Source organism: Neofelis nebulosa, chromosome 8 (assembly GCF_028018385.1).
Source record: "Neofelis nebulosa isolate mNeoNeb1 chromosome 8, mNeoNeb1.pri, whole genome shotgun sequence".
In the NCBI taxonomy this organism is placed as follows: Eukaryota; Metazoa; Chordata; class Mammalia; order Carnivora; family Felidae; genus Neofelis; species Neofelis nebulosa.
Window position 1 is genome coordinate 126,318,061 of NC_080789.1, and position 17,640 is coordinate 126,335,700.

A 17,640-nucleotide genomic window follows, 5' to 3' on the forward strand; every position below is an offset into this window, starting at 1 on the left:
TATTTAAGTCAACACTTCCCCAAGCAATAGCACAGTTGTTAAGAGCACAGAATATGTTATCAACCTCTGTATATATCCTCAGTTTCTGTAAACATTAAGCAATTACTTAGCTCCATGCCTCAATTTCCTCATCTGTAGTATGGAAAAGTATCTATAGTATATAGATCCCAATCTCATATAGATTGGAATAATAGACCCCAATCTCATATAGTGGTTATAATAATTAAATGAGGCAATGCAGGTGAAATAGCGTTATGTCTAACACATCATACGTACTCAATAAGCATAAGCCACGCTCGTGGAACATCAGTTTCTCAGGATTTTAAATTTTTTTTTTTTTAACGTTTTTTATTTATTTTTGGGACAGAGAGAGACAGAGCATGAATGGGGGAGGGGCAGAGAGAGAGAGGGAGACACAGAATCGGAAACAGGCTCCAGGCTCCGAGCCATCAGCCCAGAGCCTGACGCGGGGCTCGAACTCACGGACCGCGAGATCGTGACCTGGCTGAAGTCGGACGCTTAACCGACTGCGCCACCCAGGCGCCCCAGTTTCTCAGGATTTTAAATGGTTAGGGCAGGGAAGGATCCTAGAGTCAAAATTTGAGAATTGCTGGATTCAATAAGATCAAAGAAGTTTATTTGCTGAGAGACCTCCCAGATACCCTAATATGCCACAGTGTAATATGTATTTCTAGTATTTCCCACACCAATTTATTAAAATTTTTTTTTTCAACGTTTTTTATTTTTATTTTTGGGACAGAGAGAGACAGAGCATGAACGGGGGAGGGGCAGAGAGAGAGGGAGACACAGAACCGGAAACAGGCTCCAGGCTCCGAGCCATCGGCCCAGAGCCTGACGCGGGGCTCGAACTCACGGACTGGACCGCGAGATCGTGACCTGGCTGAAGTCGGACGCTTAACCGACTGCGCCACCCAGGCGCCCCTCCCACACCAATTTAATCATAGGACCCATTTCAAGAAATACCAAGATAGACAAGTGAATGTACTTTGGGGCACAACTTTAGGAAATATGGGTATCAATATGTTCATAGGCTCATATATCACCTTTTCTCAAAAACCTTCCCAGTGCTACCTACTATAGAAATATTTCTCTGTTGCTCACAGCCCCAAGTAATCTCTTCATAACCTTATCTAAGTTTAAAGCATTCATTCATCATTTTAAGTATATATGCAATGTCTGTGTTCTATTCCTATCCTGTAGGTTCCAAAGGAGTTGTGCCTATTTTTTTTAATGTTTATTTATTTTAGAGGGGGGGGAGGGGCAGAGAGAGGGAGACACAGAATCTGAAACAGGCTCCAGGCTCTGAGCTGTCAGCACAGAGCCCGATGTGGGGCTCGAACTCACAGACTGCGAGATCATGACCTCAGCTGAAGTCAGATGCTCAACCGACTGAGTCACCTAGGTGCCCCGCGTTGTGCCTATTTTTTTCAACACTGTATACCCAATGACCGTAATGGTGACTGGCAGGTAATAAATGTTCAGTATGTTTGTTGAGTTAATTATTCATGCATTCGATATAGATACAAGGGAGGAAGTAGTAATATATATATATATATATATATATATATATATATATTTACTATCTGTATATCTATCTATGTCTATCTATCTATATCTATTGTCTTATTCTCCTGCATATCTTGGCCTCACATTCATGTCAGCAGAGACCCATTTGTAGAAGAAAAAAACCCATGACCACTCCGTACAAATAGAATATTTTCACACTGAAGGAAATACACATCATCCCTTAAGTTTTTCACAACTCTTATAGAACTTTCACCACTTTGACAGTAGCAATTGGTGGTATAAGAAGAAGAATAACGATACCTTATCCCAGGAAACTGAAATGTCTTCTGACTCTTGGTCCATGGATACAGATAGATTAGGGTATCCCCAGTCATAGATTGTTAGGTTGTTTTGTTTCCTTTCAAGGCGATGGATTTTATCTTTTCGGATACAGGTACTTTTGGTCCAGAGAGTGTTGAGGAGTTGGTCTAGTTCTAGAAATTTCATACAAAATCTGGTGTCACATAGAATAAAGACAGGTCAATCTCAGGATAATTACAATTTCTTATGGCCACAGCATAGATATTTTGCTAAATAAATGTGGTCCTAATGAAAAGTCAAGACGTTACTCTGAAAAGTAATAAAAGAAAACTTATACTTCACATGAATGTTAATCCCCTCACAAGATCTTGACTAAACTTTGGGGCTGAATCAATCTTACAAAGATGTTCCCACCACTTTTAACTCCTAGGGATGATACAGTGGGCAATTCCTCCAAAGAAATGCCTTCTCTTGAGCCAACTCTTTCTTTTTCTAGATGTTCCTCATAAAAATGCACACAAAGGACAGAACTGGCCTAATCCATAGGAAATTCATTTCCTTGAGGTACTATATACATCCTCCGTAGGTAAACTATGATATGTTTAAGTCAATCAAATTATTTTCCTTTTAAGGGTTTGTTTATGCAGAAACAAGAAAGGAAATGAAAGAGATCTGAGATTATAGAGACAACTGACTTTGTCTTCTAATACTATTGTAGTATGGTTTTCAGTTTATAGATTACAGTTTAGCTTCCCTTGGTACAGCTCGAGGCTCTTAAAAACTGACTGGTACAGGGCACCTGGGTGGCTCAGTTGGTTAAGGGTCCAACTCTTAATTTTGGCTCAGGTCATCATCTCATAATTCAGGAGGTCAAGCCCCACATCAGGCTGTGCACTGACAGCATGGAGCCTGCTTGGAATTCTCTCTCTCTCCCTCTCCCCCTCTGCCCCTCCCCACCTTTCAAAAATAAATCGATAAATAAAAATTTTAAAAAATTAATTGGTATGCAGAATAATTAAGTATAGTGGTGAATTTCTTTGGATTTATCCATCTGCTTGCTTGCGAATACAACGTCCCTGGTATTTTCCTGAATGTCATCATCAAGGACAAGAAAAATTACAAACTAGAGTTCCTACAATATCTTATTTTAAATGACTGGCTTTCAGCGAAAAGAAAATTATAAGACTTGCAAAAAAATGGGAACGTGTGACCCAGAATCAGGGAGGAAAGCAGTCAATAAATATGTCTTTGAGTATTCCCAGATGTTGGATTAAGCAGAAAAAGACTTCAAAGCAGCTATTATAAGTGCGCTGAAGGAACTAAAGGAAATCATATTTAAAGAATTAAAGTGTGACAATAATAAATCAGCAAACGGAAGAAATAAGAAAATCAAAATTATATAAAGGTTCAAATGGAAATTCTGGTGTTGCATATAGTGAGTGAAATGAAAAGTTCACAAAAGGAGCTCAGCAGCACGTGTGAAATGGTAAAAGGAAAAATTACCGAAGACGAAGAAAGAATAACAGAAATAATCCAGTCTGACAGTTCATGTGCTCACACTGATAGCATGCAGCCTGCTTGGGATTCTCCTCCTTCCTCTCTGTCTGCCCTCCCACTCTGCCACTTGTGTGCTCTCTCTCAAAGTAAAGAAATAAACTTAAAAAAAAAATAATTTATTCTTACTTTTCTTTACAAACCTCAATAAAATGAAATTGTGACGAGGGGCAGTTTTCCATTACAGAATTATTACACTAATAAATGAAGAAGAAAAGAGTCAGTTAGAAGGACACCATTTCGTAAGCTGCAAATAATCAATATCGACAAGTATCGTCAATACTTGATGACTTCTCAAAAGGAGAAAACTAGATGTTATGTACCTTCTGGCGGAAGGTACTAACTATAAGACAGCATCCTCCAAGTAAACAAACCACCTAAGCAAATCTCTACGACATCCAATGTACATGAAACACAGTGCATAGAAATGCATATTAGAGGGGCGCCTGGGTGGCGCAGTTGGTTGAGCGACCGACTTCAGCCAGGTCACGATCTCGCGGTCCGTGGGTTCGAGCCCCGCGTCAGGCTCTGGGCCGATGGCTCGGAGCCCGGAGCCTGTTTCCGATTCTGTGTCTCCCTCTCTCTCTGTCCCTCCCCCGTTCATGCTCTGTCTCTCTCTGTCCCAAAAATAAATAAAAAAACGTTAACAAAAAAAAAAAAAAAAAAAAGAAAGAAATGCATATTAGATGACTAGAAACGCAATCAGCAAAACCCAGATGTGATAAACAGTCCCCTTTTTTCTAACAAAAAAACCGCAGCGAAATAGAGAAGGTGGAGTCGGGGAGAGGCATGACATCTATAAAGGGAAATTGAAGAGATACCCCAACAATCTGCATTTTATGAACATTATTTAGATCCTGATGTGCTAAAAAATAAAACATCTTTTTTTAACAGTCAGGGCAATGTAAACATTAATGGGCTTTTTTTGTGATATTAAGGAATCAATATTAATTTTTTAGTTGTGATATTGGTAATAAGGGGCTTTTAAAAACGCTTGTCTATTAGAGATTCACGCCGAAATAGTTAATAATCATTTGCTTCAAAATAATCAAGTGATAGGAAAGGGTTTATATTTTTGTTTACACTACATTTTTATTAGATGTCTACTTTTAATATTCAGCATTCATATAACAACAACAACAGCAACAACAACAACAGAAAACACTTAAAACTGACTTCCGGGGAAGATGACACAGTAGGAGGACCTTAAGTTCACCTCGTCCCATTGATACAACTAGGTAACACATCAGTGTAAAAAACCCAGAGAACGACCTGAAGACTGGAAGAACAAATTCACCACAGCTAAATGTAGGGAAGAGGCAGCTTTGAAGAGGGTAAGAAGGGTGGAGACATGGTGAGGAGTGAAAAAGACTGCAGGAGAGTCTGGGGGAGGGTGGACCCACAATCCCAGAAAGGGGAGAGAAAGAGATTCTCACACCAAGGAGCCCACTCAGGAAAGACAAATCTCCGTAACAGTTGGCTTTGAAAACTAAACGGACGAAATTTCACAAGTTCTTACAATGAATGAGGCTTAAAATCTGGAAATTTAAAAATCAGTGGGGTTGGCTCTGAGAGAACTGGGAGGGTGAGAGGAAACTGACTCCCAGTCCTTAAAGAAACATTACAACGGACAGACCTGCTGTGATACAACGTAGAAACAGCAGTTTGAAAAATACCAGGAGCATACGGGGGAGAGATGTGTTTACTAATCTAAGAGCTCCAGCTAGAAGGGCAGGGATCAATGGGACATTTTTCCAGGAACAAAGATGATGGTGGGTGCCATTTTCCTTCCCTGTTCCCCCAGCCCAGACACACAGACATCGGTGGGGCCCAGTGCAGCACCTACACTCGCCGCATAACTTACAAAGAGCATGCCCTGCCCCTTCTTCCCCTGCAGACACATTCCCTCCAGCCAGGCCTCTGCTTCACGTCCCCTCTTGCAGCAGACCCAGGCAAACCTTGCTAATACCATTCCTCCGACCCCACACACTTCTGAGGATCTGCCCCCTCCAATACATTCTTGGGTTAGCTAATCCAAAGTGGCACCACAAGCCTGGCAATGTGCAAGCATCCCGAACAGGAGCCAGTATCACACCAAACTGACTCCTGCCCCAGGGAGAGGGAAAGAACCACACACAACCATCAGGGTAGAGGCTTAGCAGTGGGACAGACAGCTGGTCTTACTTTAGGTCCCACCCACCAATGAAGGCTTCTTAGGGTACAATACAGGGAAAGTGTCCTGCAGTTTGGTGTTACCCACTAACCCCACAGGGACCAAACCCTGTCCACAATAGGCAAAGAGAGCCATTGCAGATTACTGGACTGAAGGAAAAAGTGTTTCAGCCAAAATAGCAGGATGTATGCAAGAGACATAGAAGATTCTCCTGATGCACCAGGTTCTGCTGAACAGGAGACACTGAACTGCAGGGCACTACAGGACTTCTTCTTCATAAGGGCACTACTATCAAGAGCAGGAGACATAGCTGACTTTCCTAACACAAAGAAACAGACCCAGAGAGTTAGACAACCTGAAGAGACGGAGGAATATGTCCCAAATGAAAGAACAGGACAAAATCACAGCAAGCAGCCTAAACAAAATGGGGATAAGAAATATGCCTGCTAGATAATTTAAATCAGTGGTTATAAAGATACTCACAGGACTTGAAAAAAAGACTGAAGGACATCAATGAAACCCTTAACAAAGAGACAGAAAAAGAACCAATCAGAGTTGAAGAATGCAATAAATAAAATAAAAAATACACCAGATGGAGTAAATAGTAGACTAGAGGAAACAGAAGAATGGGCCACCAACCAAGAATACAGAATAATAGAAGGAAATCAAGCTGAACAGCTGAGAGGAAAAAAAAAATTCAAAATGAAAATAGACTTAGGGAACTCAGCAATATTCACACTATAAGGAACCCAGAAGGAAAGGAGAAAGAAAAGGGGTAGAAAATTTATTTGAAGAAATAATAGCTGAAAACTTCCCAAATCTGGGATAGGAAACAGAAATCCAGATCCAAGGGCACAGAGAGCCCCCCAAAATCAACCCAAGAAGGTCCACAACAAGACACACAGTAATTAAAATGGCAAAAAGAAGCAGTAAAGAAAGAATTTTAAAAGCACCATGAGAAAAGAAAATACTTACATACAAAGGAAACCCCATAAGGCTATCAGCTGATTTTTCAGTAGAAACTTTGCAGGCCAGAATGGAATGGCACTATATATTCAAAGTGCTGAAAGAAAACAACATGGAACCAAGAGTACTCTATCCAATAAGGTTAGCATTCAGAATAGAAGGAGAAATAAAGAGGTCCCCAGACAAACAAAAGTTAAGGGAATTTATGACCACTAAACCAGCCCTACAAGAAATGTTAAAGTGGATTCTGTGTGGCAAGGAAAGACTGTAAGTTAGAGTAAGAAAAGTAGGAACCATGAAAGCAATAAAAATAAGTATATCTATAAAAATCACTTAAAGGACCCACAAAATAAAATGATGTAAAGTATGACACCATGTATCTAAAACATGGAGGTGGGGAGAGGTTTAAAGAATGGGTTCAGCCGTGAGTGACTATCAATTTAATATACAAAATGAATGGAAACCACAAATCAAAAACTAGTCATAGATACACAAAGAATAAAAAGAAAGGAACCCAAGTATATCGCTAAAGAAAGCCAACTAATCATGAGAGAAGAGAACAAGAGAAGGGAGGAAGAGAGAACTACAAAAACAATCATAAGACAAGTAACAAAATTGTAATAAATACTTACCTATCAATAATTACTTTGAATTTAAATGGATTAAATGCTCCAATCAAAGACAAGATGACAGAATGAATACAAAAGCAAGACCCATCTATATGCTGCCTATAAGAGACCAATTTCAGGCCTAAAGACACATGCAGATTGAAAGTGAAGGAATGGAGAAGTATTTATTATGCAAATGGATTTGAAAACCAGGGTAACAATACTTATATTGGATAAAATGACTTTAAAACAAAAGATTGAAATAAGAGACAAAGAAGGACACTGTATAATCATTAATGGTGTGGGGCTCCTGGGTGGCTCAGTCAACTGAGCAGCTGACTGGCTCAGTTCATAATCTCATGGTTTGTGGGTTGGAAACCCACGTTGGGCTTTGCATTGACAGTGCAGAGCCTACGTCAGAGTCTCTGTCTCCCTCTCTCTCTCTGCCTCTCCCCCACTCATTGTGCATATGTTCTCTCTCTCTCAAAAATAAAAACATTACAAAAAAATGTTTTGATGGGGGCAATCCAACAAGATGATAGAACAATTGTAAATATTTATGCACCCAACATGGAAGCACCCAAATACATAAAAGAGTTAATACAAACAAAAAGGAAGTAATAAATAGTAATACAAAAATAGTAAGGGACTTTAATACCCCACTTACATCAATGGACAGATAATCCAAACAGAAAATCAACAAGGAAACAGTGGCTTTGAATGACACATTGAACCAAATGGATCTATATATTCAGAACATTCTATCCTAAAACAGCAGAATACATATTGTTTTTAAGTGCACATGGAAGATTCTCTGGAATAGATCACATATTAGAACAAAACACAAGTCTGAACAAATTCAAAAAGACTGAAGTCATACCATGCATCTTTACTGAACACAATGCTGTGAAACTAGAAATCAACCACAAGACAAAATCTGAACATAAATATTTGGAGGTTAAATAATGTACTATTAAACAATAAATAGGTCAACCAAAAAATCAAAGAGGAAATTAAAAGATAAATGGAGACAAATGAAAATGAAAACAGAACAGCCCAAAATCTTTGGGATGCAGGAAAAGCTGCTCTAAGAGGGAAATTTACAGCAACACAGGCCTACATCAAAAGCATGAAAAATCTCAAATTAACAAGCAAACCTTTCACCTAAAGGAGATAGAAAAAGGAGAACAAACAAAACCCCAAGCCAGTAAAAGAAAGGAAATAATAAATATTAGAGCAGAAATAAACAATATAGAAACAAACAAACAAAAAACAAGATCAATGAAACCAGGAGCTGGTTCTTTGAAAAGATCAACAAAATTGATAAAACCTTCAGCCAGAGAGAGGACCCAAATTTTAAAAACCAGAAATGAAAGAGAAGAAATAAAAATTGCAAAGAAATATAAAGGATTATAAAAGAAAACTGTGAAAAATCATATGCCAACCAATTGAACAGCCAAGAAGAAATGGATAGATTCCTAGAAACATGTGACCTAACAAAACAGAATCAGGAAGAAACAGAAAATTTGAACAGACTGATTATTAGTACTGAAATTGAATCAGTAATCTAAAACACTCCCAACAAACAAAAGTCCAGGACCAGAGAGCTTCATAAGGTGAAATATACTAAACATTTAAAGAAGAGTTATATCTATTCTTTTCAAGCTATTCCAGAAAAAAGAAGAGGAAGGAAACCTTCCAAATTCATTCTATGAGGCCAGCATTACCTGTACCAAAACAAGATAAAGACACCACAAAAAAGAGAGCCACAGGCCAATATCTCTGATGAACATAGGTGCAAATATCCTCAACAAAATATTAGCACGCTGAAACCAACAATACATTAAAAAAAGTCATTTACCACGATCAAGTGGGATTTGTTCCTAGGATGCAAGGGTGGTTCAATATTTGCAAATTAATCAGTGTGATACATCACATCAACAAAAGAAAAAATAAAAAAACATACGATCTTTGCAATAGTTGCAGCAAAAGAATTTGACAAAATACAACATCCATTCATAATAAAAACCTTCAAGAAAGTAGATTTTGAGGGAATATGCTTCAACATAATAAAGTCCATATAAGAAAAACCCACAGCCAATATCATCCTCAATGGAGAGAAAAACTGAGCTTTTCTTCTCAGGTCAGTTACAAGACAAGGATGTCCACTGTCACCACTTTTATTCAACATAGTACTGGAAGTCCTGGCCATAGCTATCAGATAAGAAAAAGAAATAGAAGACACACAAATTGGTAAGGAAGAGATAATACTACACATAGAAAACCCTAAAGATTTTACCAAAAACCTATTAGAACTAATAAATGAATTCAATAAGAGTGCAGGATACAAAATCAATGAACATGAATCTGTTACTTTTCTTTTTTTTTTTTTAAGTTTATTTGGGGGAGAGTGAGAATGTGTATGTGTGTGTGTGTGTGTGTGTGTGTGTGTGGGAGAGAGAGAGAGAGAGAGAGACAGAGACAGAGAGAGAGAGAGAAAAAGAGAAAGAGACCAGGGGAAGGGTTGAGAGGGAGGCAGATAGAGAATCCCAAGCAGGCTCTGTGCTGACAGCACAGATGTGGGGCTCGAACACAGAACTGTGAGATCATGACCTGAGTTGAAATCAAGAGTTGGATGCTTAACTGACTGAGCTACCTAGGTGCCCCTGTTGCATTTCCCTTCACTAATAATAAATAAGCAGAAAGAGAAATTAAGAAAACAGTCCCATTTCCAATTACACAAAAATAATAAAATATCTAGGAATAGACTTAACCAAGGAAGTGAAAGACCTATACTCTGAAAATAATAAAACATTGGTGAAAGAAATTGAAGAAGACACAAATAAATGGAAAAACATTCCATGCTCATGAATTAGAGAATAAATATTGTTAAAATGTCTATAATACCCAAAGCAATCTACAGAGGTAATGCAATCCCTATCAAAATACCAACAGCATTTTTCACAGATCTAGAACAAGCAATCCTAAAATGTGTATGGAACCACAAAAGGCCCCGAATAGCCAAAGCAATCTTGAAAACAAAAAACAAAACAGGAGGTATCATAATTCTGGACTTCAAGTTATACTACAAAGCTGTAGTAATCAAAACAGTATGGTACTGGCACAACAATAGACACACAGACCAATGGAACAGAATAGAAAGCCCAGAAATGAACCCATGATTATATGGTCAATTAATCTTTGACAAGCGACAAAGAATATACAATGGGAAAAAGACAGTCTCTTCAACAAATGGTGTTGGGGAAACTGGACAGCAACATGCAGAAGAAAGAAACTGGACTACTTTCTTATACCATACATAAAGATAAATTCAAAATGGATGAAAGACCTAAATGTGAAATGGGATACCATCAAAATCCTAGAGGAGAACCCAGGCAGCAATCTCTTTGACCTTGGCCAGAGCAACTTCTTACTAGACACATCGCCAGAGGCAAGGGAAACAAGAGCCAACATGAACTATGAACCTCATCAAGATAAAAAGCTTCTGCACAGCTGAAGAAAACAATCAAGAAAACTAAAACACACCCTACAGAATTAGAGAAGATATTTGTGAGTGAGATATCGGATAAAGGGTTAGTATCCAAAATCTATAAAGTACTCATCAAACTCAGCACCCCCAAAACAAACAATCTGATTAAGAAACGGGCTGAAGACATGAATAGACTTTTTCCAAAGGAGACATTCAGATGGCTAACAGACACATGAAAAGATGCTCAACATCACTCATCATCAGGGAAATACAAATCAAAAACATGATAAGATACCACCTTACACCTGTCAGAATGGCTAAAATCAACAACACAAGAAACAACAGATATTGTCAAGGTTGTGGAGAAAGGGGAAATCCCTTCCAATGTTCACGGGAATGAAAACTGGTGCAGCCTCTGTGGAAAACGGTATGGAGGTTCCTCAAAAAGTTAAAACTAGAATTATTCCATGACAAATAAATGCACTACTAGGTATTATTTACCCAAAGGATACAAAAATACTGATTTGGAGGGGCACATGCACCCCAGTGTTTACAGCAGCCTTATTAACAATAGCCAGATTATGGAGAGAACCCAAATGCCCATTGACTGATGAATGGATAAAGAAGATGGGGTGTGTATATACAGAATGGAACATTACTCAGCGATCAGAAAGAATGAAATCTTGCCATCTGCAATGATGTGAAATCTTGCCATTTGTAAGAGTATATTATGCTAAGCGAAATGAGTCAGAGAAAGACAAATGCCATAAGATTTCACTTATATGTGGAATTTAAGAAACAAAACAGATGAACATAGGGGAAGGAGAAAAAAAAAACAGAGAGGGAAGCAAACTGTAAGAGACTCTTAATTACAGAGAACAAACTGAGGGTTGATAGAGGGAAGTTGGGTAGGAGATGGGCTATTAAGGAGGGCATTTGTGTTGAGCACTGGGTGTTATATGTAAGTGATAAATCACTAAATTCTACTCCTGAAACCAATATCACACTATATGTTAACTGACTAGAATTTGAATGAAAATTTGAAAGAAAAAAAAAAATCCAGATGGCCAACAGACACATGAAAAGATGCTCCACATCACTCCCATCAGGAAAATGCAAATCAAAACCACAATGAGACATCACCTCACACCTTTCAGAATGACTAAAATCCAAAACACAAGAAATAACAAATGTTGGCAAGGACGTGGAGAAAAAGGAACCCTCGTGTACCATCGGTAAGAATGCAGACTGGTGCAGCCACTGCAGAAAACAGTATGTAGTGTCCTCAGAAAATTAAAAATAGAACTACCATATAAAGCAGCAATCGCACTACTAGGTATTTTCCCAAAGAATGCACAAATACCAATTCAGAAGGTTCTATACACCCCATGTTTATGCAGCATTCTTTACAATAGCCAAACTACGGAAGCAGCCCAAGTGTCCACCAACAGATGAGTGGGTAAAGAAGATGTTGTATATATACAACGGAATATTCTTCGGCCACACAAAACGCAACCTTGTCGTTTGTAAGAACGTGGGTGGAGCTAGAGAGTATAATGCTAAGCCAAATGAGTCAGAGAAAGACAAATACTGTATGATTTCACTCACACGTGGAATTTAAGAAACAACACAAACAAAGGAAAAAAGCAAAGACGGAGAGACAAACCAAAAAACAGACTCTTAACTGTAAAGAACAAACACATGGTTACCAGAGGGGAGGGGGGCAGGGGGAGATGGGGGAAGAGGTGAAAGGGATATAGAATACATTTGTCTTGATGAGCGATAAGTTATGTATAGTATTGAATCTTTATATGGTACATCTGAAACGAATATAACACTGTATGTTAACTCTACTAGTTTTAAATGAAAAAACAACACTTAAAATGAGCATACTGTCTTCCAGGATACCATCAATATCAGCAGAGTCCTAGCTCGGGGCAGCTGTGAGAGAAAATGTCTCATGGCTTCTGAAACAAACACCTAATTGTGCTGACACGAAATGGCACTTGGAAACGGAATTGTGACTTCTCAGATGCAAAAGTGACTGGTTTTTGCCCCAAGAGGCGATACTGTAGATCGCTCGTGAGCAGTTACTTGGGCATTTTAATGAAGGTCCACAGTGATCCATATCTACCCAGCTTGCCTCTAACTATATTCTGTATTGCAGTCTGATCATCTCCCATTTCTTGGGGGCGATAGAGCCTTCAGATGGCCTACATCTTTACATTATTTGGAAAAACGGGAATCGCACTGCTAAAATTTCCCAACCCCTGTTTCCCACGTCAAAATTGTTCTCGGCATAACATGCCTTTCCCTGGCTTGTTTCCTGTGTATGACAGCCAGGTAACATGATTTAATTACATGTCAACTTTTCACAGAAAAAGAAAATAAACTGCAGAAACCCGCATCTGTCCTTCAAATGGTTGTGCTAACAGGTCCAGGGAAAGTTCAACACTGAATGTATGGCCCCAGACCCCAATCCCTTCTTTCAGAGTTGGGAGGTTTACCCAGATCACGGGCGTTGTCGGTCCCTTGGTAAATTCACATCTCCCTTTTTCTTGTGACTTCCCAAGAGGAAGTGTGTTGGCAGCAGCAACAGCTATTATGCGACATTCCGAGAGCCCTTGGTGTGCAAAACAGGGCCTCCTGGTACAGATTTTTTAGACGTCATTTCATTTTTAATGCCTTGTCGAGTACAAAGAAATGTGCAAAACAAACATTCTGGCTCCATCCCTGGCATCCCATTTCTTCTCGGAGTTCCAAAAAGCTGGCAGTCACTAATATAACCAGGATGGAGAGCTCACACGACTTTTATTTAAAATTAAATAATAGATCTTTATGGCTACAAGCAAACACCACCAAGGCTCTTGCACCATTGGGCTTTCCATGTCTTCATTCTAGGCAATAGTTTGTGACCCCTCGCCCAGGACTACGTACCAAACAGACAAGCGTTCCTCAGCACTTACGGCAGGTCATAAAAATCTCTCCCTTGGCTCTACGTCCGTAATATCATCATCATGGCCGAAACGGACCGAGTCCCAATTTTTGCCTCATCGTCACAAAGATACGATAGCATGTTTGCCTTAAAAGGGCCACCTGAGCTGTCTTACCACAGGCTATGATAAAACTGTTTAGAACATACCTGAACAAATTTAGTCATCAAAAAGCATCACTCTTTTTGGCACAATTTGTTTAGTAGGCATGACTTGGTAGTTTCATTCATGAAAAGCATCCTTACCTGACAGGTGGAGAGTATTTGTACTATTCAAAAAACTGAAAATATATTCCGTAAAATAGTCTGGAGACGGCAAGTTTCTTTGCCCCAGACAAACACCTTGGAGGGACAAAGTGATGATCGTCGCTGCCAACCGAGGGAGTGTGTTTTCATCAGCGCCATCCCCGCTCAGTATTCCAGACTTTTTCTGCAGCATTTTGGTGTCCATACACTGAAATCAGATGCATAGTAAACAGAAAAAGCTTGCACCTCGAAAGCCATTTTGATTAAAATATCTCTAGGATTTCCCCAAAAGACAAAGAAGAGTTTTTCACCTTAAAGAGGTCTGAGCTGTTTGTAGAAACACAACTATCAACATTCTCTAGTCTCAGACAGAATTCTGTCTGGAAAATGCTTGTTTCTTTTATCTGACTGGACACTGTATTTTCTAACTCCTACCCTAGTGGTCCTCGGTTACCTAACCTTTCTCACTATTCCCTCAGAGATGTGTCTTCTCCAAAGAGATCTCTCGTTCTTCTTGTTCACAGGCTTCCAGGTGGTGACTTGTTTTTCTCCAGCTTCAAGTCCAGCCCACAGTGTAAGGACTTTCAAATCTCTACTCCCGACCTTGACTTCACACCGGCCCTGCGGCCTCGTGTCATCACAGAGCACTTCCTTTTTAACGCCTGCCTTTAGTCTCAGGCTCAATGCGTGCTAAGTGATGACCAAAGCTGGCATAGTCTCTGTGTTCTTTGAACTCCCATAGGACATGGGATCTTTTCCATGTGTACACTGAGTGGTCTTCAATTAAATATGAGCATCTGAAAGGCTAGACTCTAGCCTTACGTGCCCCTAGTACGCCCATTCATAAAAATCTCTCCCTTGGCTTTACATCCATAATATCATTATCATGGCTGAAACGGACCGAGTCCCTATTTTTGCCTCGTCGCCACACCAACATTTACTGAGTACCTACCGTGTGCCAGACGCCATGCTAGGTCCATTACACTATGTTCTCTTTTCATTGTCCCAGAGCTCTGTGCACAGGATACCCTTTTCCCAGACCACCTGGCCAGTGACAGGTAGAGTCCCAATGCACACTCAGATCTGACTCCATAGCCTATGCTCTTAAATGCCCTTCCTTTTGTGTAGAGAAATAAATGGAAATCCAAGCTGCTGATGGGCCTTTCCTATCATCAAAGTGAGTTCCGTAGCATCGTGCTTGGGACAGACAGATTAGGTTTTAAAATTATCTCTGCTGTTTGTAACCGAGCAAACTTGGGCCAAATGATTAACTTTGCTCACTCTCATATTCTTATCAGTAAAAAGGGACAATGCTGCCTACCACAAAGGTTATTAAGATTAGATCATGTGTGTAAAATACTTAATATGGTAGCTGGCGCATGGAACACAGCGAATCTTAGCTACTATTCTTGTTGGTCCCAGTGTCCAGTGGTGCCCCTGATAGACAGGGGGCTGGAGAAGGTAGCAAGAGCCATCATGAAAACTTTTCCCTAAAGCCTCCAGAGGAGCCACTAATGCTATAAACAAAAGAACAATACAATATGGTATGTTCCAGAAATATCACTCTGGTGGCAAAGTAGTGAAGACATTGCCAGGGATAGAAACTAAGGGCTTAATGTCTAGTTCGGGAGTTATTTATTAGTCCAAGTTACTTCTCGACCTAAGGTGGTAGCACCAGAGATGGAAAGAAATGGACGTATTTGAGGCACATTACAAAGGACTTGTAGGAAAATGTGAAGGAGTCCAAAGAGTTAAAAATGGCTCAGGTTTCTGGGTTTGTCAACTGTATAATGGTGATACCAACCCATTATTCCTCTACGTAAGAGTCAGGGCTAGCAGAGAAGTCTGTAGAGATCCCTGCTTATCTCCCATGGAAACAGCAAACAGCGGGGGGAAAAAACACGGAGAGGTGGGAGCAAGAGACTGAGCCAAGAAGATAAAATAGTAGTTGGATAAAAGAGAATGAAGGAATAGAGGGATGTTTATACTCTGGGCCATCAGGGAGGGTGGCTGCGTTAGCGTACTACGGGGTAAAGCTGTTTCTTGGTGAGCTGGTTAAGGCCCCCCTGGAATGGCTGTTAGTGGCTTCACCTGCAGAGGCTGAGTCCTATGCAGACCAAGACCTGGAGCTGCTGGTAATGGCGGGCCTGGTCTGGCAGCACCGTCTGTGGCCTCACGCTCTCTAGTCGGAGAGAGTGGCATCCTCCAGTGAGATGCCCACAGGACTCCTGTACAAGTCTGGATCGAGTGACTAAGGATTCCTAAGGGAATTCCAGCCCAAGCGAACAAAGGACCCTTCCCAGGAACTGGAGACAGTGCTCTCCTCCAGAAGATAACCGTCCGAGGCCCAGCAAGGGTTACGAGCTCTTAATTCTTCTTGACTGAAGAGGTGGAAAAAGTACGTCTACACATAACCTTGAATTCTTTTATTCTGTTCTCGGAATGTTGGCTCTCACATATGCTTGGAGGCCCAGGTATTTGCGGCCTGTGTTGGATAACCAGAAATCTGCGTCGAATATATACACACCGTCTGCTTCGAAGTGGCTAACCTGAACCGATCTTGTATCATATGGATGTTGCACTGAAGAAACTATATGTGGGCGTACTTCCTTATTGACGTGGAAACCGAATTCTAGAAAGGAACCCGTTTTCTCAGTTGGAAGTGGACACAAAAATATGGCCCTATTTGGAGAGTCATGAGATGAGAGTTACCAAAATGATGCCCACAAAGACCTCAGGAAACAGTCTCTCCATCTGTGTGCCAATCGCAAGAGAAATTAAACGTTTTTACAGTAAGTTGGAGGATATGTCAGCTGGTCGTTGAGCCACAACATGAATGCACAGCCACCTTTGGGCTCCTGGAAGCCGGAATTCGAGGCCAAAAACCAAATACGTCCACATACATCACTACGGACTGAATGACTGCGTTCCCCCAAATTTCAAATGTTGAAATCCTGCCACTTACTGTGATAGTGTTAGGAGGCGGGGCCTTTGGGAGGTGATTGGGTCATGAGGGTGAAGTCCTCAGGAATGGGATTAGCGCCCTGAGGAGAGAGACCTCAGAGAGCTCCTCTGCCCCTTCTGCCATCTGAGGACGCAGTGAGGGGATGGTCTCTGAGGAATCAGGATGGGGGCTTTCACCAGATATCAAATCTGCCCAGTACTTTGATCTCAGACTTCCAGCCTCCGGAACCATGAGAAATAAATTTCTGTTGTGTAGGAGCCACTCAGTCTGTGGTATTTTTGTTACAGCAGCTCAAAGACACACGTCAATGAAAAATTCAAGAGAGAAAAGTAGAACAGGTTTCATGGCACTCTTCAAAATGCACTGGTGACTGTTCAATCAATTCTTTAAGAAAATGTGGCTTTAAAATTTTTCCTACGTCCAGAGCGCTTTATCTGCTCAAACTCCCCACCGCAAGGCAGAAAACATGAAGGTAATTGAAAGGCCAGCTCTTGCTGGAACAGTAACGAAGGCCGGAAGGGACCAGGTGCCTGGTTCCTCACAGTGGGAGCCACGAGGAAAGCAAAGCACTTCGAGAGACCCCTGAACATGTGCGGCACAAATCAAAAGCTACAGAAGAGCTATTGTCTGTGCTGACTGTCATGAATAATGCTTTTTGCAAGCTGCTTCTTCGGTGAAGCAACGAATGATAAATTCACCTCTCTCACACCGGTTCTGTCTTCTTTTTCCCTGGCCGGAAGGCGAGGCAAAGACCATCGCGTCCTCCCCACCGTGGGTCAGTTCTTGGAGATCGATCGG

At 40.5% G+C, this 17,640-nt stretch overlaps 1 protein-coding gene across 5 annotated transcripts in view; it reads right to left on the reverse strand.

Annotated features, from left to right (window-relative positions):
- The window catches only part of SLC39A12 (solute carrier family 39 member 12), an 86,975-nt gene that overhangs the window by 59,190 nt on the left and 10,145 nt on the right, over positions 1-17,640 (reverse strand). For all 5 annotated transcript variants that reach the window (XM_058681781.1, XM_058681778.1, XM_058681780.1 and 2 more), the window contains exons 4-5: positions 13,878-14,085; positions 1,849-2,021 (exon numbers count right to left, since the gene is read on the reverse strand). In XM_058681781.1, coding sequence (XP_058537764.1) covers positions 1,849-2,021; positions 13,878-14,085 — 381 coding nt within the window. The remainder of the gene's footprint in view (positions 1-1,848; positions 2,022-13,877; positions 14,086-17,640) is intronic.